General features: G+C 38.0%; 7 protein-coding genes and 1 long non-coding RNA gene across 12 annotated transcripts; 3 read left to right on the top strand and 5 right to left on the bottom strand.

Moving 5' to 3' along the window:
* Positions 1-316: 316 nt before the first annotated feature.
* On the bottom strand, positions 317-2,702 carry LOC656152 (regucalcin). Of its 3 annotated transcripts, none has more exons than XM_064356736.1 (4): positions 2,595-2,702; positions 860-1,473; positions 633-811; positions 317-583 (listed from the first exon to the last, which is right to left on the bottom strand). In XM_064356736.1, exons 2-4 carry the CDS (start codon positions 1,440-1,442, stop codon positions 410-412), a joined length of 936 nt encoding a protein of 311 aa, XP_064212806.1. In that variant the 5' UTR covers positions 1,443-1,473; positions 2,595-2,702; the 3' UTR covers positions 317-409. The 3 variants fall into 3 exon arrangements, with proteins under 3 accessions (XP_064212806.1, XP_064212807.1, XP_015835730.1); XM_064356737.1 differs by having other exon boundaries at positions 2,557-2,643; XM_015980244.2 differs by lacking the exon at positions 2,595-2,702 and adding an exon at positions 1,527-1,673.
* Positions 2,703-2,858: 156 nt separating this feature from the next.
* Positions 2,859-4,123, bottom strand: LOC656188 (regucalcin). The gene is made up of 5 exons (XM_008195843.3): positions 3,871-4,123; positions 3,612-3,824; positions 3,348-3,563; positions 3,115-3,293; positions 2,859-3,072 (listed from the first exon to the last, which is right to left on the bottom strand). Exons 1-5 carry the CDS (start codon positions 4,025-4,027, stop codon positions 2,905-2,907), a joined length of 933 nt encoding a protein of 310 aa, XP_008194065.1. The 5' UTR covers positions 4,028-4,123; the 3' UTR covers positions 2,859-2,904.
* Positions 4,124-4,378: 255 nt separating this feature from the next.
* LOC103313219 (uncharacterized) lies at positions 4,379-6,893 on the top strand. Its single transcript, XR_010334203.1, has 3 exons — positions 4,379-4,696; positions 4,743-6,179; positions 6,598-6,893. It is a non-coding gene; the product is annotated as an uncharacterized LOC103313219 (long non-coding RNA).
* LOC656271 (regucalcin) lies at positions 4,974-6,105 on the bottom strand. Its single transcript, XM_962812.4, has 4 exons — positions 5,952-6,105; positions 5,501-5,908; positions 5,272-5,450; positions 4,974-5,226 (listed from the first exon to the last, which is right to left on the bottom strand). The coding sequence occupies exons 1-4, from the start codon at positions 6,103-6,105 to the stop codon at positions 5,059-5,061; spliced, it is 909 nt and encodes a 302-aa protein (XP_967905.1). The 3' UTR covers positions 4,974-5,058.
* Positions 6,889-7,985, bottom strand: LOC656355 (regucalcin). Its single transcript, XM_962893.5, has 3 exons — positions 7,774-7,985; positions 7,124-7,728; positions 6,889-7,081 (listed from the first exon to the last, which is right to left on the bottom strand). Exons 1-3 carry the CDS (start codon positions 7,928-7,930, stop codon positions 6,917-6,919), a joined length of 927 nt encoding a protein of 308 aa, XP_967986.1. The 5' UTR covers positions 7,931-7,985; the 3' UTR covers positions 6,889-6,916.
* Positions 7,986-8,126: 141 nt separating this feature from the next.
* On the top strand, positions 8,127-9,859 carry LOC656436 (uncharacterized protein). 2 transcript variants are annotated; one of them, XM_962969.4, is made up of 6 exons: positions 8,127-8,328; positions 8,379-8,867; positions 8,913-9,092; positions 9,143-9,347; positions 9,394-9,576; positions 9,628-9,859. In XM_962969.4, exons 1-6 carry the CDS (start codon positions 8,233-8,235, stop codon positions 9,783-9,785), a joined length of 1,311 nt encoding a protein of 436 aa, XP_968062.1. In that variant the 5' UTR covers positions 8,127-8,232; the 3' UTR covers positions 9,786-9,859. The 2 variants fall into 2 exon arrangements, with proteins under 2 accessions (XP_968062.1, XP_064212802.1); XM_064356732.1 differs by having other exon boundaries at positions 8,179-8,328; positions 8,383-8,867.
* A 2-nt stretch (positions 9,860-9,861) lies between these two features.
* On the bottom strand, positions 9,862-27,324 carry nudC. Its single transcript, XM_008195844.3, has 5 exons — positions 27,133-27,324; positions 27,005-27,082; positions 26,619-26,957; positions 10,025-10,422; positions 9,862-9,976 (listed from the first exon to the last, which is right to left on the bottom strand). The coding sequence occupies exons 1-5, from the start codon at positions 27,214-27,216 to the stop codon at positions 9,925-9,927; spliced, it is 951 nt and encodes a 316-aa protein (XP_008194066.1). The 5' UTR covers positions 27,217-27,324; the 3' UTR covers positions 9,862-9,924.
* Positions 12,394-26,611, top strand: LOC656652 (uncharacterized protein). 2 transcript variants are annotated; one of them, XM_015980417.2, is made up of 4 exons: positions 12,394-12,429; positions 25,748-25,849; positions 25,894-26,230; positions 26,283-26,611. In XM_015980417.2, the coding sequence occupies exons 1-4, from the start codon at positions 12,409-12,411 to the stop codon at positions 26,306-26,308; spliced, it is 486 nt and encodes a 161-aa protein (XP_015835903.1). In that variant the 5' UTR covers positions 12,394-12,408; the 3' UTR covers positions 26,309-26,611. The 2 variants fall into 2 exon arrangements, with proteins under 2 accessions (XP_015835903.1, XP_966773.1); XM_961680.4 differs by lacking the exon at positions 12,394-12,429 and adding an exon at positions 23,807-23,965.
* Positions 27,325-27,395: the final 71 nt, after the last annotated feature.

Below are 27,395 nucleotides of genomic sequence, written 5' to 3'. Positions count from 1 at the left end.
TTTACACTTATTCGATTTTACGAACTTACGAATCTCGTCATAATTTTTCAACAAACTGCTATTTTCAACCTTCTTATCATGAAATAATTTATGGCAGTGTCGAGGTGTCAGTCTAAAATTGGAATCATCTCGGAATTTTTCTAACGTTTGTCATGGGATCGATAACCTTTAACTTTTCCGAATGCGATTACATAAATTTCCACTTATCATAAACATCATTAATAAAACGCTAATGGTGAATACGCTTATTATTAAACTAAGTGTGTAAATATTCCGACCATCCTTGGAACGACTTATCACCTTGCTTCCTCCCCGCCAAGTGTTAAAATCTTTTATTATCTCTTTTATATTTACAAGCAAATTTAAGTACATTAAAACACCTCGTAAACAACAGAATTTTCTCATTTTTTTACATATTAACAAGTCGGAATTTGGCTGCGGGTAATCCCCTCGTCCCCAAACCGGTGATTTTGTAAAGGGCCCCATTATCAGGCGGGGGCAGGTCTTGGTCGTCGATTTTGTAAGCCCCTGTTGTGACATACAACTCGTCTAGATAAGCCCCCCCAAAAGCGAGTGAAGTTACCTGAAAAAAATTGCTAAAATTCGTACAAACCCACTTTGGAATTTGGTACTTGTCTGACTGGCATTTCTATGGCGTCTAGAAGCGTCTCAGGCCGTCTGGGGTCAATCCTGATAATTTTCCCCCCATTAAAAATCGCCACCCATAAATTACCATCAATATCAATGGTCATTCCGTCGGGAATGCCTTTAATGCCGTGGTTGCTCAAGGTGAAAATTGGGCGAGGGTTTGCTGGAAAATTCCGTTAGTTGAGTGACTTTCCCACCTAATTGTGATTACAAATTGTTCCTGCGGCCATATCGAAGTTGTAATGGTCCACAGTCCCTTTCGCAGAGTCTATAAAATACATAGCTTTGAGTTTGGGGTTGAAAGCCATCCCGTTTGAAATCCTCAAACTGCTCACGTGATTTTTAACATTTCGTTCGGCGTCTAAACTGTAGAGTGTGCCTTTTGGCGGGTAGACTAGCGGTTTTTCCGCTTTGGTGTTCAAAGTGCCGGCCCATAGCCTCCCTGAAGGGTCGCATTTCCCGTCATTGAATCGGTTGTCGGCAAATTCGGGCGAATCTTCCACTTCTGCCAACTTCTCCACCACTTTGACGTCCTCGGTTTCACTGTTCCAGAAAATGCGGACGATTTCGCGTCCTAAAGACACCACGAATTGGTTTTTCTCTCCTTCGATAGGGATAATGAACGACACTAAATTTACACCAACTGAGGCTTTGGTGCACTTTTTAGTCGCAGGGGTGTATTTGTAAATCGTCATTCCGAGGATGTCCACGTAGAAAAGGCTCTCGGATTCGGCGTCCCAATGGGGGGCTTCCCCGAGGTGGATGTTGTCAGTCAAGCGCTCGATTTTCACCATTGTGCACTTTACTCGCGACTTTCGAATACAACTACCAAAACAAAATTGATAATTCTATTTAAGTGTGCTTCAAATTGGAATGACCTTGCTGGGGTCACTTGTATTTTTTTCATTTGGGGAAAGTTAAGTGCACTGAGGTGTTGAGTGATAGGAGGGAATTGGGATTAGGAAGTTGCAGGAGTGTGAGGTGGACTGGGAGAGCCAAAGCTTTGAACGCGGTTTAGTAGAGTGGGAAAAGCGGTGCGCAAATTTTTTTATACTCGTTATTAAAAAAAACTATCGCAATTTTTTGGGACTTTTAAACAAATTAAAACCCAAGTATTTTTCAGTTAAAAACAAAGTTTTTTTATTGATTTTTTTTTTTTGAGAGAAATGTCCGCAATAATGCTTGCATTTTTTACTGAACCGGAGGAATAAACTCATAAAATTGGGTGTAAAATAGCACACCAAGTGATTATTTTCGACTTTTTTAACCAGAAACTCCATCTCTAACGAAGGTGAACAACAGAAAATGCAATTTTTTGTCGAAATTTTCTTTAATAAACCCAAAAATCACCGAATTAGATAAAAAAATGTTAGTTGTGTCTTTTCCGAGCGTTGAAGCGCATTTTTCAGTCATTCAGTTCTAGTACGGGCAAAAATAACAAAAAATCAGTTTTTTGCTTTCTTTAAGAGCTTAATATTAAGCACGTTTTTACGTTACAAAGCCAGTTATTTTCAGATTTATAGTCGGATTTAACAGAAATTGCACTAGAAATTATAAAAATGCGCACCGAATCGGGTTGAAAATGTCGTTTGTCTTGCTTTTTTTGAACATTTAAGCAAATTTTTCAGCTATTTTTTCAAAAGTGCTCAATAAAATCGTCATTGATTGTTTTCTTCCAGGGCTTAATCATGTTTTTTATTTAAAAATTTACTTAAATCTTTGTGTAATTTGTGCTGTACTTTATTATTCTGGGAAAGGTTATAAAATTTTTATTTCAGATTTTTTTTAATTACCAACAAGATTGTTATAGATTTTTTTAAATGATGAATCACAAAGTGAAATAACTGGATTTTAACAAAATAAAAATTTTAATAAGTTTACAGCAATAAAACACACTTAAACACTTACACAATTATCTTAATCGGTATCGGTAATTAGATACTGACATATTGTGATTATTGTTTTTTGGACCTGTTTGAAATAACTGGCAGGAACTTACTACTATTAAATTATTAAGAAAATTAATTAAAACTCGAGGCTTTTTTAATTCCTGGGGTCATTCCTATCAATGGTGGAACGATGTGATATAAATATCTCAAAGTTTGTAAACAAGATAAATGATAATTTTACGTAGCGACAGGCAAGGTTAAGAAGTCCAACAATAGCAGACTCGATAATTGTCGTCTATAAATCATAAAAATAAAAAAGAGTTTTTTATTTTTTTTTTCAATTTTATTTATTCTTCAATACAAGAAATTAATCCAGTTTGAAATTATTGGCTGGTAGGCCTTTAGAGCCCGTCCCTGTAATCCTGTACAGGGCCCCATTGACCGGTGGTGGCGGAGTCCGGCCCTTGTATTCAAAAGACGCAGTAGTGACATACAACTCGTCCAAATTCTGGCCCCCAAAAGCCACAGAAGTCACCTAAAATTAATTTAATTAATTGAATTTTTCGCCATGGGTTACCTGTTGCGCTGGTATTTCCACAGTGTCCAGCAAAGTCTCAGCTGTGTGCCCATCGATTTTAATGACTCGACTTCCCATAAAAACAGCCACCCATAAATTACCATCGGTGTCAATAGTCATACCATCGGGTTTTCCAGAAATGTTGTTTTTCGTGAGAGTGAACCAGACTTTTCTGTTGGCTGGAAAATCAAATTTTGAGACTTTTCTTATTTTAAATCAAGTGGAAAACGTACAAATTTCACCGTTGGTTACGTCAAAGTCGAATTGGTCAACTGTGCCTTTCAGTGTATCGATGTAAAACATTTTTTTCGTCTGGTCGTTGAATGCAATACCGTTTGTGAGTCTCACTTGGTTCACGTGCCCTTTCAGGCCACGTTTCGAGTCAAAACTGTACAAAGTGCCAAGTGGGAGTGTCTTGTCTTCATCTTCCTTGTCAATATTAAGCGTCCCTTAAAATACATTTTTTTACGCCAGTTTTTTTATGAAAATAAAAGTACCAGCCCACAGTCGCCCCGAAGAATCGCACTTCCCATCATTGAATTTATTCTGGGCTGTTCCAGGCCCCCCATCCGCAACACATAACTTTCGAACAATGCTAAATTTATCACTCTGCCCGTCCCAATTAATAATCGCCAGTTCCTTATCCAGACTTATGATAAATTGCCCACTTTTGCCTTGCACCGGTATGATAAATGTGGGCTGTTTTGGTGCTACAATCATTTTGTGACGCGAGTCTAATGAAAATAATTCAATTACCGGCCGATGCTGTGGTGACCTTGTTCGTCGCAGGATTGTATTTGACAAGGTTTTGTCTGATGCAGTCGAGGAAGTAAAGACTTTGTGTTGCAACGTCCCAGTGGGGACCTTCACCAAGCAGAAAACTCTCGGTCAAACGTTCGATCTTTGGAGACATTTTCGTGTGGTTCAAGTCGCGCTGCGAACTGAGGGAAGTAGGGCATGGGCCCAGAAAGTGGAAGGTGAAAGCGTTGCGATAAAATTTTGAGAGGAAGAAACGATTAGATTTTATCGGTGTTGACTTGTTTGTTTGTTTGCGGATTATTTTCACAATTTTATTTGATGTTTTTGATTGGTAATCACGTTCAAGCGACGTATTTGTTTCGTTTTATCAGTGGTCATGTATCGGAAAGTTAATTTATACCTAAACCACTGAAGACAGAAAAATGGTGTTGCGGATTTTTTTGTGAAAAAATTGATTCTCTGCAATTTTGTTCCTCACACTTTTTGTGCAGCGTTCGCAAAAATTTAAGGTGGAACGCAATATTTATCAAAACGCTGGGAATACGGTTGAAGGTACAAAAAAGTGTGGGGAACACAGTTGTAGAGAATAAAATTTTCGATCAAAAAGTTTGGCGCATTGGCAGGACTTTACGTCACTGTCCACATATTTCAAAAATGAAGCTAAACGTCGTCACTCTATTTCTTGCTGTACACTTTAATTGTGGAAACAGTTTAAAGTGCTTCAGCTGCTCTGACAAGAGTTGTAATCCTCGAGAAATAAAAACAATTGCCTGTTCCGAATCCACTACTAGCAAATGTTATTTAGTGTCCTGGAAGCTCAAAGGTGATATAACTTTTGATCCATTTTTTACAATGTTTCATTTTTAAAGGTAAAACAAGGGAGATGAGAGGTTGTATTGGCGATATGATCGCCAAATTGTTGGGACCAAAGTTGAAAGAATGCGGCTTGAATGATACTAACACTAATGCTGGCGGCTTAAGTGATGTTAACATTGATCTTATCAATAAGATAACCACTGGCACTACTTGCATACTTTGTGCGACAGATGAGTGTAATCAAGCCGAGAAAAAAAGTAAGGACAGTAAAGAAAAATCCGGAGCTGGGTCTAGTGCTTACACACTTTATTATCTAACAAGTTTCCTTGTTCTATTTGTGACATTGTAATTTTGAACGAAATACACAAATTAATTGAGTTTGAAGCTAACTCCCGGGAGTCCTTTGGCTCCAGTCCCCGTGACTCTATAAGTAGCACCATTGACAGGCGCTGGCAATTTTTTTTCATCGGTTTCAAAGCGTCCTGTTGTCACAAACAGTTCGTCCAAATTGCGACCCCCGAAAGCAACCGAAGTGACCTAAAACCATCAAATCATCTCCCTCAACTCACAGAACGAAATTACTTGTTCCGCTGGCATGTTTATGGTGTCCAGAAGTGTTTCACTTTTGTTACCATCAATCTTCAGCACTCTGTTGCCCCCAAAAACGGCCACCCATAGATTACCATCGGTGTCTATGGTCATACCATCGGCAATTCCCGTCACGTTGTGCTTTTTCAACGTGAACAGGACTTGTCTGTTGGCTACAAAAAATCATTTTTTCGAATGTTTGAACACAATTTATTGTTGTTACAAATCGTGCCGCTGTTTACGTCAAAATCAAACCAATCGACTGTCCCTGCCAAAGAGTCGATGTAATACATTTTCTTCACCTTGTCGTTGAAAGCCAATCCGTTTGCAACCCGGATTTTGTCCAAACATTTCTTTAGCTGTTTGTTCGAATCGAGGGAGAATAAGTGGCCCAGAGGCCCACTGTTCATGAAGTCACTCTCGTTCAAAGTGTGTCCCCCGGCCCACAAACGGCCCGTGGAGTCACACTTCGCATCGTTGAATTTATTATCAACTGACGCCAACTTCTCCACGATTTTTGCACTATCACTCTCGCCGTCCCACAAAATAATGACTAATTCGTTGTTTAGTGAAATCACAAATTGGTCTTTTGCGCCCTCGACTGGGATTATAAACGATGCGGTTTTTGGTGCTGGTAACAGTTTTTAGTTTGCGAATGATTGACTAAAACTTACCAACTGATGCTTTAGTTACTTTCTTGGTGGTTGGTGCATATTTTACGATACTTTGGCCAAAAACGTCGACAAAATAAAGGCTCTGGGTCGAGGCGTCCCAATGGGGGCCTTCGCCCAGGCTAAAACCTTCTGTAACTCGCTCGATTGTGTGCATTTTAATGGCACTCTGTTAGTGATATTAACAAGGTCATAAAAATTAACAGATTGAAGCGCATCGTATTGATAAGTGTGAGTAATAAGTGCTATCAATGTTATCACTTAATTACAAGTGTGTAATACTAGTTAAAAAATAAATAGGCGTTTGTGGTTCATTTTCGGAGGAAAACGAACGCAAATGTTTCTGGTTAATTTTTAATTTGACGTCGCTGTCACTTTTCTCTTTCAATTTTCTAAATGAGACATTGGTATGAGTTTAAGCACAATTTGCAGACTTTCTGTCCTTATTTTATTGTTTTGTAACTGTGCCAAGAGTCTGGAATGTCTCTGGTGTTCTGATCCAACCTGTAGTCCTCAGAACATTCATACAATAACGTGTGAACGTTCAAGAATCACGGCCAGTATTTACAAATGTTATCTTTCCGCTTGGAGACTTCCAAGTAACTTAATCTTATTTGATTATTTTTTTCCCTGACTTTACTCTTCAAAGATGGGAGCTATGTGGAACAGAGAGGTTGTGTTGGAGAGAATTTCAAGGAGATGCTAAGGAATTGTAATTTTGGAAAGAACGTGGACTACAACCAAAAATTTCTTGCTACGGCTAAGGATGGTAACGGCACACAGTGTGTCCTTTGCACGACACATCTTTGTAATCATAAGCCAGACGAAGAAAGGAAAAGCTCCGCAGTTGTGACGAATGTTGATATATTTTTTTATTTCACTCTAATTTTTGTGTTGCATGCGTTAGGGATTATCTAGTTTTAAATAAAATAAAACACAATTTGAGTCAAAACGCTTTATTGGCAAAATCACGGAATTTTCACTTTAACACCGGGATACCCCTTGACCCCCAGCCCCGTGACTTTGAAAAGGGCCCCAGCCGGGTGGGGCTGCGTGGCCCCCTTGACCACCAACTGGGCACTAGTCACGTACAGTTCGTCCAAGTTCGGGCCCCCAAAAGCCGCCGATGTTATCTAAACCACAAATAAATAATCGAAAAACAAAGCGAAAAATACCTGGCGTGCTGGAAAATTGATAGTGTTGAGTAACTCGGACGTTCTGGGATTGACATGGAGGAGGCACCCACCATCGAACACCGCCACCCATAAATTCCCATCCGTGTCCATGGTCATCCCATCTGGGACTCCCGGAATGTCATGGACGTCCAAATTGAAAACGACCTTCCGGTTGCAAATCTCCCCTTTTTCCAGATTGTTGTCGTACTCGTCCACAGTACGTCTGGGTGAATCGATGTAGTACATTTTTTTCAACTCCAAGTCCCAGGCTAGACCATTGGCAATGCTCACTTTGGTCAAGTGGGTCTTGACTTGGTGTTTGCCCACCAAAGTGTACAAGGCACCTTTTTCCTTCTCCAGTTTCCCGATTTCGGGTTCTGGGCCCATGGTACCAGCCCATAAGCGGCCGGTGGGGTCCGCCTTACCGTCATTGAACCGGTTGTTGAAATACCCGGACTTGTTCTCAACTTCGACCAAAAGCTCGGAGTTTGAGATTTTATCGCTGGTGCCGTCCCAAGTGACGATGACCAGCTTGCGGCCGATGCTTACCAGGAACTTGTCAGTGGTGCCTTCCACTGGGATTACCATGGTCACAGGGCCGCCCTCTTCAAATTTAAATTGGGAAAAAAACGTGATAAAGGGACACTCACCGATCACCACCTTGGCATGGGTGTTGGTCGATGGTACATATTTGTGGATCGCTTGTCCGAAAATATCCACGTAGTAGAGGGTTTGTGTGGGTGCGTCCCAATGGGGGCCCTCACCGAGGGTCACTCGACCACTTATAATCTCAATCACTGGAGCCATTTGTGTGCCAGTGTTAGCCAAAGGGGGCTTTTATACAAGACATTTTAATTAACCCTAAGGTCAATCTTATTAATTTTTCGATTTGGTGGCACGAGTTGGAGTTTCAACCCTTTATCTTAATTAAATTGGTGCAATAGTTATTAAAATTTTAATTAATTTCCGGGAATTGGGCAATGTAGTTTCGGTGCGCCTGGGTGTTAGGCAACACGTAATACACGTGTCACCTGTCAGTAAAATGCCAGCAGTTGTGTCAAATTAATTTCGTACTTTTTTGTTATTTAAATTGTTGTGATTTCGTAATAATGGTACGCAGTGCCGTCGCCGATGACCGCCTCTTATCATACTTTCACACCGTTGCCAAACAAAACAATTTTTCAGTAGGATTAATTCTAGGCCAGGTAATCAAACCCCACTTTTCGCTCCATATGTTCAAAGGGCTCAATTTAAGTCAGTTTCGGGTAAAGACTACGTTATACACTTTGCCAAGACTTCGCACGAGTCCAAAGACAGTGCCCTCAAGGGCATAAACGACGTGAACGAGGAGTGGGTGGCGGATCATGCCCGCCAGGCCACTCGGATGCTCCCAGGGGGCATGCACGTCTTGGGGCTGTTTGTGGTGGCGCCTGACGATGTTTTAAGCCCGTTCTCGCCCAAAGTCAAGTCCATCCTTAACCGGGTGCACAAACATCTCGAGTTGCAAAAGTACCTCTTTGGGAATCCCCCAAATAGCGAAAAACTCGTCTTGCACTACTCGACGACCAGTCACCAGTTCACGAGTAAGAGCTTCGAAGTGGGGGTTGGGAGTGTGAAGCCTGCCGATTTTAAATTCGTGACAAGTCCCATCAAATGGGGCACAATTCAGTGTAAATATCAGATAGACCAGGTGTACCATATCGGGGAAAATGAGAGCGACTGGCCGCTCAAAAAGCACATGGGGGTAAGGTTTAGGGGGCGTGACCCGGGGTAATTGTGCCCCTTTTAGATCATTTTGGACCGAATGAGTCGCAATTTGAAGTCGTCGGTTTTTTTGTTTGATGGGGAGCTGAAAGAGGGGGAGGAGAGCATCGAAAGTATCGGTAAAAAGAAAATTCCTAGGAGTAATAAATCGAGTGGCCACGAGGACCACTCAAAGCCCCTCCAAGTGACCATTTTGCAACCATATGTAAGGTTTAACTCACTCCTTTTTCGCCCCCCAAAAAATAAATAATTTAGGATGGCAGCGATCAAAATTCGTTCGAAATCAGCGAGACTGGCAACCAAATCCGCATTTTCGGGCACGTGTTTACGAAACTGTGGGTGTGTCCGAAAATTTCGGTTGGGGACGCTTCGTACGCCGTCATTCAAGACATAATGAGGAGTCTTTCGACTCGCTTGGAGATGCATTGGGATTCGCTGACTGAAGAAGAACATGCCGAAGGTTCGATATTTTGCCAAGTTAGTTAGGGGCTATTTGGGTGTTTCAGACATCAACAGTGTGCATGAGCCCCCACGCCGCGTTTTAATCTCGCTCCCGAATAGCAGTATCGCAATTTCTGATTATCTCTTTCCTGGAGAGGGCCCCCAGGATGCGAAAATCTCGCTCGAGGAGATGCTAGATATTGAGATTCATGACGAGGGCGATGTTGTGGACGTGGAAGGGCAAGCTGGTGCGAACGCACAAACGAAGCGATTGTCACAATTAATTTTTTTTTCTCTAGATTTGACCGAATTCTATAACGACGCGGTAGAATCGGACAGTGAAGAAGTGGTAACGAAAAAACCCGCTGAGAGTAAATCGCTGTATTACATTGCTTTGGGAGTCGCCTTACTAATACTGATTATATCTCTTGTGACACATTTTATCCAACAGAAATAAAGGGTAAAATCGGTTGTTTTAGCTGTTATTACGTGTTGCATTTATTTTTTGTATCCAATAAAATTTTAATACTTGGTGTTTTTTTATTTAAAAATTTTATTATACGCAAAAGAATGAATACAAACAAGAGGTGAGTGCCCTAATTAAATTTGCACTTTGAGAAGTCCATTTCGGGGTGCTGCTCCATAAACCTGCAACAAACGATTGAAATTAAATAATTAAACGAGTGAGGGACGTACTTTTTGATAACATCTTGTTTCTTCTGCTCGTCGCTGGTCGGCAGCCCCAACTCCTTCTGTCTCTGATCGTACATCATCTTCTCCACGAGCCCCCTTGTCTCCCCATCCAGATCGCTCAACTTGGACGGCTCCGGATTAATTTTCCTCGTACTGATCTCCGGGTCGGAAACAACCAACTTCGACCACCAGTTCATTTTATTAATCTTTTCCAAATTAAACAAAAGCGTGTGTCCGTCTTCAATCACCCACGTGGATTCTTCCAGCTTGATTTCGTGCGGGAAGTCATCATCGACAATCGGTGGCTGGCCTTTAATTCCGCATGTCAGATGTTTCTTTGTCAGATTCACGACCAGATCTTTTTGTTTCGCTCGGAAATTGATTTTGAGCGGTATCCTCACCTGCAGCACACATTTAAATTCAACAACGCATGTCGTGATTAGGTCAAGGTTGTGGCGAAGATGCACCGTGTCGCTAACCTTTTCTTTGGTCAACAATAATCAATTTGCGTGCGTGCCCCCAGCAGGCCGGACCCACAACCGAGAAGGTTAATTGGGAATGTGAGCGAAATGAAAAACGACTTGCCTTATAGGCCGCAAAACTAGGATTTTTTTTTATTAAAACAGTTATTTATTCATTTATGTTCAGTTTTCCCCCCTAGATTTTTGTGGAACCCCGCCTTGTCTCACCTCCGTGGGGTTGGGTGTTGGGCCGGTACTGAAGAAACGATCCGGGCGACCTTTACGAACAATTATTAGACCGCGACTACGTCAGTCGTTGCGCAAAAGGGATACCGACTTAAATTGCTATGAATTCCATGGGAGTGTTGCGAAAGGTGCACAAGAACTGCATTTGGTCTTATCTCAAAAACGCTTATATCCTCAAACAATACGCGATTTTGCCCGACCTCTTAACACCCGGATCGATCGACATACGTTCACCTCAAACACCGTGCTGTGAGGTCGATTAATTAATTTATAGACGTGGAAGGTCACTAATTGCACCTTATCGGGAACAGACGTCCCTTAATTGATTTTTCTAATTACTGCTAATTACCAAACCGAATTGTATCAAGTAGCTCAAGAGCAATGCCTGAAAAAGCCTACTATGAAAAGTTGAGGCATTAGAAGCATCGCTCTATCACGATTGTCCTGAAAATTACTGTAATATCGTGAAGGAGGTGCCATTTTATTTGATGGCTTTACAACTTCATTATCTCCTACGGATTTTTCTTCTGTCTGAAGTGGCGACAGTCGAAACTCGTTTTTCATGGCGAACTAGACCACGTTTTTATTACTTCCTCTATACTAAGAAATCCACAATTTTGCTCCAAAATTCGATCAAATTTATCCAACCTTTTCCATTAACTCCAACTACCATTTACATATCGATCTCCAATTATTTTGATCGACAACCTTCTAGTTAAATGACAGCTCCACTACTCTATAGAGCTGATTCATTAAGTCTAAACGCATTGGAAGGTTGCACTTTAATCCCATAATCCGCGAGAAATTTTTCGCAAATTAATTCAGCTAAGAGGGAAGTTGAATTCACATTGTGCGGCGTCAAAATTTAACCTTTTGTACTAATTTTTATTCAAATACCTAAAATTCGCAAGTTTTTATTCAAATTTCGTGAAGGTTAATTAAAACTATTTCGGTTTAAACGCCACTTTATTAAAAACCGTTTAGCTGTCTACATTTCCGGTCAAATAGGAAATTGATTCTTTAAGTACGCGGAGGCTTAAATTATTTAAATAGATTCAATCCACTTGAAATAATTAGCCTCACTTGCCCACTGGTGAATTTTGAAAATTACATAAACGTTACGACGGTTCCTATTGTTGCGAAAATTAATTACAAACTTTCAAAAAATTGCAACTATGCAGTGCGTGAACGCTGATTTATTTTCTTGTAGTAATTTGTTAAAAATCTTCTCTATAAATAATGCAAAAGAATTAATCCGAAGATAAATATTAGCCGGCACACAATAAAATATTCTCGCAACCACACTTGCGTAACATCAACCAACATCCAGATAAAAATTCAGCAAAGCAATACCGCGAGGGAGGTCAAAAGTGTAAACATTTCATACATTCACAACCACTATTATCCGTAATCGTAAATATTAAATCTCGATGGATCTTAATTAGAAACACGAAAATTTATTGCCGAAATACAAACAATGCGATTTAATTCGAAAAAGTCTCAATGCCAATGTTAAAAATTGCGCCACGATTCGTATCCATCCAGCATATTAAAACAAAACACAAGGATTCGACCCCTTTGATTGTTTTCGTAATGAAGACGTGTGTCAAAATTACTTGAGCGTAAACGTGTTAGTATGGTTTTGAGCCAGCGAGTGAATTATTGGCGCTTTTTGTAATAATGAGTGACGACGTAAATCAGGTAAGTAAGCGATTTTGCAATGCTAGAGGTAATTTACGTCGGCGTAAATAAAATTACGATGGCTGAACGATAAGATTAAATTTGAAACGGAAAAGACATAATTAGGATAAGTATGTCATCTGTTTTATTATTTCGAAAAAATACGCTGAAAAAAGGTTAACAAGGCGATTACAATCACGCAAAGTGCATCGGAAAGCCATGATTTTTCACGCTGTGCAATTTCGATCAAGATTCGAATTAATTAAGGATTCACCACGGGTTGCTCTTCGTGCGCATTAAATCCAATCATTGTTTCACTTTCCATAAATTCAAACTCCTTGAAAACACGTGTTTTGACGAGATTTTTTTCCAAAATATTCATTTTATTTATTTATTTAAATTTGTGCTCCTGTTAAGGGTCTACACAGTCGCGACCCGCCTTTCTTATTTTAATGAAGTCATTAAGTTAAAATAATGAATAAACATAAATAAAAAATTAAATACGACCCCACCTATGCGATTAAGAAATCTTCCATTGTTCGGTCTGAATTTATTTCCAGTAATCCTTTCACATTTTACAAAAATGTGAATTTTTTAGCCAAATCATTTAGTTACAATAAAACCGAATTCCATCAAATTAAAATTAACATTTTTATAACCGTCCCCAAACTACAGGATCTTCTTCAAACATTGCAAAACGTCATTTTTATGCAATTTACGATCGCGTAAAAGATAACATCGTTTCAACATTTCAGACAATGGGTAGTGTTGATGACAACATTAAAAAAATATTCGCTAATTGTTTATTTACAAAAACTGGAAAACAAACATTGCCCACATGAAAAAATTAAGTTGTAAACTCTTCCTGGTGAAAAAAGTGCGGCCAGATCTCCCCATCTCTAATTATTAGAAGGTTACTTTAATTATGTCGTAATATACTCATCTCAGACAATAAAAAAAGTGTGGGTGGGTTACGAAATTTTGCAAATATTTCTTCCAATTCCAAGAATTTGATGAACTGCACTTCATGAAAAAATTAGCTTTAGATTTAAATTAGGCAAAGGTCGAATGGCCCACTCACTCAAATGTCTTCCTGTATTGCATAACGTTCTAGTCGGGATGTCTGCTATTTTTAGAGCGGCGCAAAAATCCGGGTACTCGCCGCCCGGATTGGGTTTTTCAACATCCGGCACTGAAATAAATCGAACGTTGGCGTAGACGTGTTAAAATAATAACAAAACTCCGGCTATTAATTTTCTAATAGCTCATAATTTCCACGCATTGAGTCGCAGTTGACACATCTAATAATACAGGAAATGAGAGAGGAGGCCTTGACTCCGGGTCCACGTTTCGGCTTCAAAGGGACTCCGGATGATTTATGACGAAGAACAAGACAACACGACATTGATATTTGTCTCTTATCGATTCAGCTAATAAAGGAAATTGTTTGGGGATATGGCAAGGCTGACGAAATTCATCTCGATCTAGATGTGCGTCAATAAAGCACAGGGTCGCTGTACGAAAGCTGAGTCATTGAGTGGAATCCCCAGATGTCATCTTCAAAGTTTTTCAATTTTATGAAACACGACAGTCGATTTTGCAATCGGCAATCGATAAATCACCACATGGCACGTGTAATAACAAGTTATACATATCGCAGAAATTACACGATGATTACAAAACGATCGAATCGAAGACAACCGTGACCTATGCCAAGAATGTACCAGGAAGGCTATTTCGTACATAATATGACAAGAAATTCGCTTTAAAACTTTAAATTATGGATTATTTTGAAATTGAACCACGCCCCGGATTGGAACAATGTTCCAGCAGGCAGAGGCTTGAGCACCTTGGATTTTTTTCCAATTATTATTACATGATTCAATAAACACCCGGAAATGCAAAAATTACAAACCTTTTCCCTTTTTGACGCACTGTGTAGTACAAGGCCAAACTCGTATCCAAACTTGCTTAATTAAATTCACTCCAAAACAGTTAATTAGCGTGACTATAACCCTGATCGCTTTTCTTTCAAAATTAGCAAACCCAACAAACGTTATATAATTTCATTTGAAAAGAAAGTTCGGGTAAAAACAATCATGAATAAATAAGTGACCTCTTGAAAAGCACTCGAATACTACCTATTTAAATTACAAATTTATTTCATTGAAAAAAATGTCAATGGGACACTTGTCTTATTTATTACACGACAATGGCCTCAACTACTCATTACTGCGTGGAAAACTATTCATATAAACTAGAAAATTTAGATAAGATTGGGATTTACGAAATTTCGATAAAACCTCGATAAAAATCAAGGTGTACGTGCGCTCAAGCCTTGGCCAAAAGAATAAATTACGAATACACTAGAAAATCGTGCGCCAATTAAAATGCTCGAATAATTGAAATAAATTAATAAAATTTGCCGATCGAAAATTCGGAATGATTTAAACCAAGTTTAAATCACGAGCAAATAAATAAATAATTCCAAAAATTCTTTTTTTGAAGGAGACCACCCGCTGCAGTCGATTGTACGTGAGAACGAGCGCTTTTAGAGAAAATAATGAATGCAAATTATGCTTTTGCTGCACCTACACAGGTTTGAACAATTAATATTAAAAAATGGCACGTGTAAATACAACTGAAAGGAATTATTACATAAAGGATTCCGAGAGTATAATTTTCAACTGTTGCAAACAATATCTCACAAAACACTCGCTGAAATCATTTGCATAAGAATACACATTAGCGTATTTTGATGATGCATCATTGCTTTTTATTGTTACTATAGCGAGGAGAAACAGTTACAAGTTCCAGATGAACTTTTTAATTAGTTTTTTTAATTTTCGACCAATTATTTAACTCATTTTTTGACAGTTTTATTGGAGTTCAAAAATTTCGAACATGGAACGATATCACTTAAATAAAATAAAATGTGGAGGTTCATGTGGCAATTTTTTCGAAAAAACGAAATTTATTATGTTGAAATTTTTAACGAGGCACCTGTCCAAATAAGTAGTAATAATTCGAAAATTCACCTCTTGTGAGAAAAGCTGTATTTTCATGGACAAAATTAAAACAAACATGACACTGAAATGTTTGATTTATATTTAATGACATCCAAGTTACGCACTTGTAGTTTTAATATCAAATATTGAACCCGCACACAGTTTTAATTGTCGGCGCCCAATAATTTATTACAATCGCGCGTAATTAAAACAATTAACTTGGAATTAATTAACATTTTCGGTTTCGTGCGAGATTTACGGTCATAATTCCACTTTTAATTGGCGATTTCAATACTCGACCCATCATTGAAATCTCCATCCATTCCTGGCGTTATTTTCGGACGTGGCGTCACGACAATACTAATTACTGTGATAAAATTCCTCGAATTTTTCGCCGTTTTATTGGCACCATCGACCGAAAAGCTATTTATAAAGAATTAGCAAGGGCAAGGTGAGACTTTTAATCGGTGAGAACGTTAGGCGAAGGACAAATTATCGCCCATTAAGTAGTTTAATTAAGCAAGGAAATGTCAGCCACTTTACCATCTGCAGATGATTCGCTCCTGGCGTTGAGAGCCACTCAGGATATTTAATAACGGCGATTTATTGTTCATTGCAAAAGATGCACCAACCTTCAGCCGGAAAAAATCCTTTGCCTTTCGCAAGAAATTTTCAGATCCTTGAAGACTGTTTCATTTATAAATTTGGAAAAAAAGGTATTATAATTGCATGTCACGGCACAAAAACCGATTTTGCACAACTGCAGACCCTTGACTTCGTTTCCTAATAAATCAACAATCGGCACCGTTTTTGCCTCTTGCTCAAGCTCGCCTGATCATCGGAAAAATTCATATCAGGAGCGAAAGTGTGGCCAAAGTTTTCGCCCAAGTTTCAAAGAACCGGTGATTTATTTACTCGCAGTGACGCGTTTAGTGCAATTATTTATCGGTCGAAGGCTGAACGTGTACTTAAGTCGCGATTTGTATAAATTCAATTGACCACAACATCAATTTTAGCCATTTTTTTCTCCACTCCGTCATAGTATAATTAATGTGGAAGTAAATCAGTTCGGGTTTGCGTCAGCGGCTTAATTGAATCTGAGACGATCTTCCTCGATACGTTACTGTAGATCACCGATAAATTCAAATGAGGTTACTTTACCGGAAAATTAAATGGAATTTATTGTGGATAGCGATTGAGAAATCGCTGACATACAGGAGTACTCACTTCAAGAAAGGATTAAAAGAATTTTAATTGGAATAACTCGAATGTGGTCATTCTTAAAATTGTTTTAAATATTCATTTATTCCTAATGTAGTCAAGATCATCACCTATCTCCTAATGACATCTAATAAAGGCAATCAACTGTTTGAACGCTTTTAATGGTAAAAGCAAATTCTTTTGTGAAATTTGAAGCTTCACTTGAAGGTATTTCGCAGGCATTTTATTGCCGATGACCACAACGCTAATACAGGGGGATTCGGAAATAAATTTTTAAATCCTTATTAAAATTATCTCATGAATTTTATCCACAGATACTTTAGCTACAATTTTTCAACAAGTGCGAAATTTTGAGTCTCTCGGTATATGAAATACCTTACTAAAATATTTGTGAAATTTTGCAAATATTTAAGGAGCAAAAAATCATTACATAACATTAATGAATCCGACACATCGTCGAAACATGTTAAAAAACTTATCTCATCAGAAGACAGAACGTCAATATTTTTCAGTTATCGTAAATTTTTTTCAGTATAATAATTGGCTTAGCACACACTTTTAAGTCCCATATTGTGTGCAAGGTATGAATTAAGACATTCAAACACATAATTTGAACACAGGATTTACGATCAAATTGTATAATTTTTGATTAATGATTTTCCTAAATCCAATACCAATATTTCACTACCGATTTCGTTAATTTATCATTTTAATTGGAGGTTTGCACCGTTTAAACATGTCAAAACCATGGGCGGTGTAATTTTAGCCAAAGGGAATTCCTTCTAATAGCCATGAAATTCCAAGTGCTATAAAAAAATTGACAGTTTTACCACCTGACAAAAGCCGGATTTGAATAAATTAGGAAGTGCATTAGATAAATTTCGAAAATCAAAAACCGTTAGTTAAATAACTGGACTTTTTTTACAAGTCATCAACATTGTATAATTAAAATATGAACAAGATGTCTAAATCAATTTTCATAAAACTGTCCATTCCAATCAAAGCGTCACAGGACAAATCCCAAGAGGGAAAATAGCAATTTCTTTATTTCCGTGTAAGGGAATGGCATCAGTGCGGTACTAACGACCTGTTTGCATTTAATACCCACATTTACAGTTACATTGCGCGCAATTTGCACTTTTCCTATTATTAGTTAAAGCTAACTTGAGCAAAAAAGTTAATAACACATTACAAACAATTACTGTCATGCGATTTATATAATCCTTTGCCTTCCTGCAATGAAATCCTGCTGCAAAAAATTTTGGACAAGGTCAGGTTCTTGCTCTCGAGATTATTTTTAAATTGGATTCTTTGTACTCGACCCGGACTTAGGAAGGGTCAGTTATTGTAACGAATCATTTCCAATTTCGGCACATTTCCGGTCAATGTCACACAGCTACCGGAATAAAATTTCAGGAAAACTTTCAGCGATAACCATCTCCGCTATAATTAAATTATCAATGACGTAAAGTACGACCCTGTGTGCTCAAGTTGACGGTCATTGCCTGAAAACTCGAGCGAATTCTAATTTTTCCAACTCCTTGAAACTTCCACTTCAATTAATCACGTCTGTACAAATGTTGGATCTTTTTTCCTCGAAGGTCTATGCAGAAAAGCTGCAGAAAATGGTAAAAATTTGATGCTAATTGTCAGCGCAAGTCGACATATGCTAATTGGACGGCAAACAATACCGACAATGTTCTTTGTGGGGAAATACAATAGGAAACCTTGATTAGACCAATTTGAGCATCAATAAAGCCGATACGAACACTCGGAAAACTTGCAACAAAAAACTAAAGATCCTGTTATCATACACGCGCACCTGTCCTTTCGATTTTTCACACAACACGCCTTTCTTCGTACTTGAAAACGTCGCAAGTATGAGGAAACCAAAGAAAAGCATTTTTTCTGCCTCAAATACCACAGTTTGATAGATTGTGTTAACTAATTCGGCAACAATTTCGGATCCTCAAGGCCGATTGTATGTCTGCTTCCGCATTTTTTCGCATCGATTTGCAAATATGAACTATTTGTTGGGAAAATATTTAGACTCTTCGATAGTTAACCGTGACATTGAGTTATGTAACGCCACATTTTTACGTCACCTGTTTAAGGTTGTGTTAACACACTTGGGGCGAAAATAGCAAACTGCGGCTATTTTCAGACCCAAATAACAACAATCAATATTGGACCAACATTAGACAAATTACCACATTCCCTACACTTCCTACTTATGCATCGTGCAAAATATTGTGGCTAATTCGAAGGAAAGTAACAGTCATTCATTCCGAAATTTCGCACAAAATGAATTAATCCCGATTCTCATTATCATCGTATGTATAAAACAAATTAATTTGTACGGTTCACATGGCACGAGGTCTTCCATTGGTGTCACGAACTTTTTTGTAATTAGCTGATTTGCATTAAATCTTGTGCTTCATTTTTACACAGCTCTCTTTACGCACACATCCTGTTCTGTATCCTTTAAGTGACAACCGAGAAAGCCTGCACTTATGTAAATCCAGTAGCGGAATGCAAAGTCTTGAAGACGTCTCGTAAGGATCGAAACGTTTGTCTTGGTCCCGTTTGCGTCTCAAGGGCGCGTAGGCAAACTTTCATTGTACCGATTTATGGCCTCAAAAATGAGATAACGATCTGGGTCTAGTTGAAAAAATAATTTTCATGTAAATATTGTCGTAACCGTGACTGGCGAGTTAAACACGCCTCTCGATATTATTTATATTATGCATTGATAGTATTGGAATATTCATTGGGTCTCTTGTAAGGCTACCGATTTTTGTCTCTACTCTCTACCTCCTGCTATTCGCTCTTGAAAAAACGACAAATCACAGCAATTGCCACCAATTACAATTGTTTATTTACATTTTAAAATGGCACTCTTATTGAGCCTCAAGGCTCACCGGGTATTAGCATCCTTTAATTTTCTGAAATCGGTCTAGATCTCGACCTGTCAATACCACCCTTTCGAATTTTATCTGTACTTGACCTTAAACGGTAAGAGTATGGTACGTGTCTCAAATCACAATTTAATGCGATAATATGACGTCATTAACAAATTATCCCATTGATCATGTTATGGAAATGGGCAAAAGTCACCCGAATTCCTGGAACTGTAAATCCCAATGCGCGAAATTCTTGAATAATTTTTATCAAAATTGGAAAATTGATTTCTGGTTTTGGCAAAGCAACGGTAAATATTTAGACGCGAGCTTTGTTATGATTCACCTTGGTGCCAATCATGTAAATTGAAAAACATAAAAATTGACTGCGATAAATTCACTTCACTGTTTTTGAAGATCTTGCTTCTGTTGTTTGCTACAAGGGTAACAATGTACGCGATTTTTCCAATCAGGAACGGCATTGTGAATTAATGAAACACAATGATAAATGTCATGACTTTGTTCCCAGACAGCGAAAAAAATAAGAAAAAAATGTCACCGCATCTAATTTGAGATTTTCACTTGATTAACATTTGAAAAAAGAGTCATTAAAATATGAAGGCGATAAATTTTCCCGGCGAGAACACGTTAAGCCAAGATTTATGATTTCAGTCAAGTCTTCGGCCAATTAAATTACGCACTGAAATCATTAATTTCAATGAACAAAATAACTTTAAAACACTTAAGAACGTAAAATTCTTCAAGTGCTTGAAAATAAAAAAGACCTGTAACGATCCTGTTACTGTTAGAAAAACTCCACATTATAGCCCCTCAACAGTCACATAAACTCGGCTATAATCCCGCGAAAAGACAGTCCACCTAGTTTATTCCTCTAATCCGCTTATCATTTCGTTAAAATTATTGCTTTACAGCACATACATTATTTCATTTGCTTCAATGCGAGTAAAATCAATTTCACGGTTGTTTACATTACCATAAATACATTAAGCGAGTCATTATACCAATTAAGGTGCGTTGTTAAAAAAATGCACACGAAAAAAGCCCTGTATTAAATGAAACCGCGAGTCGTCAACTTGCAACCGCAGCTTAATTAAGACTTGAAAAAATCTTGCCGAAATGGGATAGCAATCTTAATTCGAGCATCTTGAGGAGGTCGTGATTAAATCGCCCCACATCTCTCGCCCGATATAGAACCGATAATTAGCCAAGGCAAGCACCACAAAATGATTGATTGTTATAAAAGTACCAATTAGATTAATTCGTTTGCGTACGTGCATGTGTGATAAATCCAGGAAAGGAATGTCAAAATTGAGCAAGGACTGTCGATTGCAATCGCATCGACTCAATAGGGATAATTAATCAGGAGAGGGTCTAGAGCCGGCCCTGCAACCGTTTCGCAATTTTTGCATCCGTTTCATGAGCGATTTATTACACAAATCGCTGGAATGGAGTGCACGTACGACGTGACTTCTTGTCGGATTCATTTAATAAAAACCATCATCGATGCATTCCCAAGGACGCTTTCTTGGTGATGAATCAAGAGATAATATTGTTGTAACACCGTTCCGCATCAACGCCACCGAATCGAAACACATTCACTGGGATTTTTTTCCTGCGATTCGATGACGGCTAAATCGTCTCCTGGTCGGTCAAGGAGGCAGCTTTCGGAAAAAAGCTCGCTTCGAATTACACCAGTTTACTGGTAATAAGTGGGTACAAATTTTCAAGGCAAATGACTCACCACACAACGTACTAATATCGCTAACTTACCTACCGGGTTTCGTAATTTTTAACACTAAAACGTCTACAAAAATTCACGTTCTGGTAGCAGGAATCGAAATGCAAATGCATATGTTAATTCTTTGTTGAGGGAAAAAAATCAATTGCTCGACTGAGTGACATTTAATGTGACTCACAAAGAATTATTTCTGTGAAGAAAGGCAAGAAGGACCTGGAGGCGTGGCAGAAACTGTATATGCAATTTCGTAAATATTTCCTGGTCATTTTATAGTCTTAACAATGTTTTCATTTTTTATGGGAGAAAAAACCAATGACAACAATTAACAACACCTGATAATGGAGATGTTAAGATCTGACTCAGCGGTGCATTATAGCAAGCATCACTTTTATTATATAACGTGACAGGAAAACACAACTAATTGTTTCCTTCACAATATTTATAAAAAATAATTTAATTAGGAGTTAGCTGTGCTTGAGCTTTACGAAACAACTCATTACTTATTAAAAAAAAAAGAGAACCAATCGAAAAATATAATTTCCCAATTTATAACTCATTTGTTGTACATATCTAGAATTTTGCAAACGCGGTTAAAAAAATACATGAATTCATTTTGTCAAGTATATAACAATTCAAAAAACAGCTTACTTATCGACTAAAAATAACATTAAATTTGTTTCTTGCTTATTTGATAAACTAATTTTGTAATAATTATAGTCTATGTTTTATTTATAAGTATACGTACTACCTTACGTACAAAAAAAATGCTCGATTTGAACACTCCTTTCATCACCGAAATAGTCGTCTACCTTTGAGAACTCAAAAAAAAAAAAAATTTTGACTAGGTAATTAGGGAACTGGGAGTGTGTGGAAAAAGTTTTCGAAACAATATTTATTGAGAAAATACTGTAATAAAAATAATGATCAAAACACGACAGACGAAAACACATTTCTCATGTTAAACCTATAATTAATAACAATGTCATTTGTATAAAATAATTTAGTAAAAGGGTCTATCCATTACTTCCTAGCCGGCAGCAATGACAGTTTCAGATTTACCTTTTCCATAATTTGTATGTGGGCTGCCTACGTTTATAAATCTTCACATTATCAGCTCAAGGCACTTACTATGTCATTTTATAAAATACCAGCAACGATCAATTAGGAATAAATTGTTATGTTATTCCAATAAAGTAACCCAACACCTGACAAAACCAATTCATTCGCTAAAAACCACAATGAGAATATAAATGCGGCATTAAAACCGCATATGTTCATAAACATTGCCAGTACCATCTTAACTTCACTTTAGATTATCATTTTATTTTTAAACCCACCGACCAGGATCTTCCTTAAATGGCCAGTTTTATTAAATACAACTCTTGTAGTTACCGAGAAACGTAATTTTCAAAAAAACTAATTCTTCCACAAAATAGAATGTGGTTATGACCTCGGATCGGCTTCAAACAAACACGCCTGTGATTAAATCGGAATTTAATCGACTACAATTAACAAATTATTATTGGAACGAGTTTAAACCGAGACGAGAAGTAATCTCGAATCTCGAACGTGTAGGAGCGAAATTTATAAGTGTATAGGCGACCTGTTTTGTGCAATCTGAACCCTCGTTTTAACCCATTTATCTCACACAAAAAAACAATTATTAATTACTGAGATGACTGATTTATCTAATTATCAAAGACACACCTGTACGTGTTACATAATCGCTAATTAACCGGTAGTGAAGAATTTCAGTGGAATCCATCCGATTCGACAAGTTTTCAAATTAATGACTCGGCGACTCGCACAATTCGAACAATTTAAATCAATGAATTTATTTAATACGATTGAATATTCAATCGTCCGGTGCAATAAAAGCCGGCATGCCGGCCACGAGACTCGATGGGAACAATTATAATTTAACAAAATTTAGCGACTGATTACAGCAATTTTTTAAAATGTTGCATTACAAGGATATGTATTGAATGTGTAATTAGCAAAAAACAAAACATTAACGATCATCCGTGATTAGTTTTCATGGACATTCGAGATGAGTATTTCTTTATTAAATTTAATTAGACCCGTCAGAAGCAATAAGGAATTGTTTTTTTTTCAACTTACTTACTCTAGAAAAATATAACAAATAAATAAATTAGCACACACATCGTAAATTAGACGTGTTAAAAACACATTAACACGTTTTACTTCCGTGACTACCACACAATATTCATTAAAATTTTTGACACTTAAAAATATCAAATTTGTCCAATTTCCGGAATTAATCCATTTCGGAAGCACAACTACCATAACTCAGCGTTCGAAAAGTTGTTTATTTAAATATTCAAAGGACGTGTTCTAGGTGTAAATCACCTGAAAACGATCGCTTTGGAGGTCGGTTATATCCACGAAAATTGTTTTTCCAAATTAAGAATTAGGTCATTATTACTAGATCCGGAGTTTGGTACCGGAGCGCGTGCCGCACGCCGGTCCGGGCAAAATAGCGGACCCGACTAGACTTATTTAAGAAATCGCTCCGGAGGATGCTGAAACAGTAAGCACGGTACGCGCTGACAGTAAAGATTGAGAGTTCTGAGAGTGGTGTGGTTTGTGGGTGATTATTTGATTTTACATTTAAAACCATGGACAACAAAGGTTTTGAATCAGATAACGTGAGTTTGGCTTTTTTGCTTCGCGATAAGAAATTTATCGGCCAGTTTTTTTTTTTGGTAAAAAATTTCTGATTGAATTCGTGCACTGATAAATCTCGTAAATAGTTGGTAAATTTCACGCATTGACATTGATCCTGACGAAGGCGAAATACACCTCCCACGCAATAAAAATGCATCATTTTCACACTTGGACAATTAACCCGATTTTGCAACATTCAATTGCAAAGGATGTGATTAATGCACTCGTATTTCGTGCTGTGGCAATTAAAGTTTTAATTAAGAGAAAACACGGTGCATTCATGATTTAAAGGGTCTCTCGGCTTGAGAAAAAATGCATGACGTTGAAACCCTACCCAAAACCTTGACTCAGTTCCTTAATTACATCAAATCACAACGGACAATTAATAAACAAAACAGAAAAAATAATTACAGCTCGCAGCTCGTGAAAGTAACTTCCTTGTGAAAAAATCGTCCCTTTTGAATCAATAATTTTTTCGCCGTGCACGGCCGATTAAAATAAATGAGAAGTTTGTTGTGTAAACACGCATCCTCTTGTTTTCCCATTATTTAAAATAAGGTAAACAGACTGGCATTGACCCGAAAACACGATTAAAATTATAACTTTAAATGAAGATTTTTCAACAAAAAATCCAAGAGTCGCACCACCCCGGAAATTTTCACTCACATGTTTATGTAAGCAAATGAGGAAGTAGTAAAAATGAGCGAATATCACTCGAATTAATTCAGAGCCGAAATGCTCGCTCTAATAATTTCACCAAACCCGGGAGAAAGGATGATTATAAATATTGTTGGTGATAATGATTCGTTTCGTGCATAGTAACTATTCAATAAATTAGAATATCTAGATTGTCTACTGAGATGTGCAGTGGAGGTCGCCTTCGAACGCAGTTAATTGATGTTGATTAATACCGCACTCATTAATCGCTTGCAATTTACATAAACCTATAAAGTTTAGGTCGCTAAACCTTCACTTGAAACTTTGTAATTTATCTTCCAATTGTTTCGTCCGAATTGTACCCTTGAACGTTTCAATATTCTTCCGACTACCAAAAAGCACCAAGCACGCGTCTCTGTTTGAATTAAGTGATTAAAACATGATGCAACAAGAAAATCCACAAATGTCGTCACTTGCAATGAGCAGAATCCGGAATGTGTCAAAACAAATATTAATGGTTTGAAGCAAGGACGGTTCGATTGTGAGAAGACGTAAATAAAAACATCGCCGAATTCCAGGAGAGAGGTTACAGTCATTATCGCCTGAAAATCATCGGAAGAATACCGAGAAAAAGGCCACTAGTGAAAAATTAGACTACAAACGGCGGCCGTGACCGAGATAAAAATGTATTAGCGTGTTTCACTGATTACTTGTCAATCTTCCCAGCTTTTATTAAGCGGGTGATTAAATTCAATGCTACCGAATCAAACAATAAAATGCCACAATGTGTATTTTTACCAACAAAGCCAATTATTACAAAATGTCATACAAACACGATCTATAAAATAAAAATGAGCGTCACGTTCGGCGCTCAATGAAAAAAACACGGGCTTAATAAGGAAATTGTACATTGATTAATAAAAAACGAGGCCGAAATCAGAATTAACATAAATTAATCCGAAATTTTTATGAACGGTACGAGAATGTACCGATTTCGTTTTGACACCTGCTTACCGTCTTGCATAATGCGATGAATTAACAATAAATACGCGACCTTCGATATTAAATAACCACTTACTTTATTACATTAATATTGATTTTTGCAGACTCCGGCAGAGCTCAACAAGAGCTGGCACATCCCCAGACCCACACTAGCTAGAAGCTCAAAGAGTTCGCAGGGTTCGACGTCTAGCAATAATAGCACACAGGTACAAATAAAAAAATTAAGACAAGAAAATCATTGGATTTTTAGAGTGCAAGGTCCGGTTCGTTACTACTGACAGCAGCAAATCTGGCCCAAATACAAAATCCGGACACGGACAAAAACACCAGACAACAAAACATTCAGTATTACCTCGAACAAACAAACAACAATGATCACATAGCACTGCCTGTTAACGATTTGAAGAAACCAGACCCAGATGCTGTTTCAGTGGCAAGTTCGATGCATTTTACCGTAGTTAATATGAACACGAGACCTGTGGTCAGGCAAAGAAGTTTCTGTCGAAAACACCAATTGACGATTCTAGTTTTGACGATGTCCGCTTTGTTTACCATAGGGATCTTGGCGGCGATATTTCTCTTAGAAAGTAAGTTCTTCCGCTTTCATTTCAGCCAATTTCCAATTTTTTATTGTTTCAGTGAGGGCGAAAAGACAACGGTACTAGGATTAGGACAAGCATCGACATTTCTCCAAAAATTGACGAAGCATTGAAATGTCGTGCGCACTTATCGTAGTTAGTTATTTAATTCCCTATTTAATTAGGTTTAGCAACTGGACCAAAATTGTGGTTGTTCTAAATCATAAGCTATCCATAAGTATTTTTTGATGTTACTGTGATATGTAAAAGCAATCATTACAGCATTGTATAGTATTTATGAACAATTTTAAGGCAGGTCCCGAACCTCCTTGGAAATCTTGTAAATTGATTTTTAATTAAATTATACAAATAAATTTTCTACAAAACTAAGACTTACCTCAACGTCTTGGAGAGTCTGCGTCCACCTGTACTTGTCCAAATCACATCCATTGCCACTGTTTGGCTTCAATTTCCCAATCTCTGAGGCATCCTCATCCTCTTCAATTTTCTCAACAGCTGGGGCCCCATTACTCACCCCACTTTTCTTAGCATCTAACTCGGCTTGCAACTTTTCAGCCTCAGCATCAGTCAATTCGGTGATTTCCGCCGGTTTTACCTTCTCCTCTTCTTGCTGTTTCTTCTTTTTGGCGGCTTCACGTTCCCGACGCTCTTTTAACTCCGTCTCGTGTTTCTTACGACTAACTTGTTCGTATTTCCTAAATGTGCTCATTACTAACTAAAAACCAGGTCATTATTTTTCGAACTGGCTTTACCCCGGACTACCTTTTCCCATGCTCCTTCCTCGCCCCCGGTGAAAAAATCCGTCTTGCGGCTTAGAAAACTCACAAAAGTGTCCAATAACTACAGTTTTGTCGTGATTTTAAGGTTAGAGTAAACAGATCGAGGCTCACCTGCGAAGCGCCGTGCGGATGGTGCTGGGCTATTGACAGGAAGAGGGAATCGAATTGCTCAGTCTGATTATCATCGCCACTCATCTTGACTGGACTTTTTTCGTGAAAAAATGGTCAAAAATCGTGGAAATTGCTAGACTTTTCTTCTATCGACCAAATATCAATTGTACCAACCAAACCAATCGGCGTGAAAACTTCCAAAAACGGTGCTTGTACCAACATTGATGGGTCAACCGAATGTGGGAATTTTAGCCAAACGGGGA

Source organism: Tribolium castaneum, chromosome 5 (assembly GCF_031307605.1).
Source record: "Tribolium castaneum strain GA2 chromosome 5, icTriCast1.1, whole genome shotgun sequence".
NCBI lineage: Eukaryota > Metazoa > Arthropoda > Insecta > Coleoptera > Tenebrionidae > Tribolium > Tribolium castaneum.
This window is presented reverse-complemented; position numbering and strand designations above follow the sequence as displayed.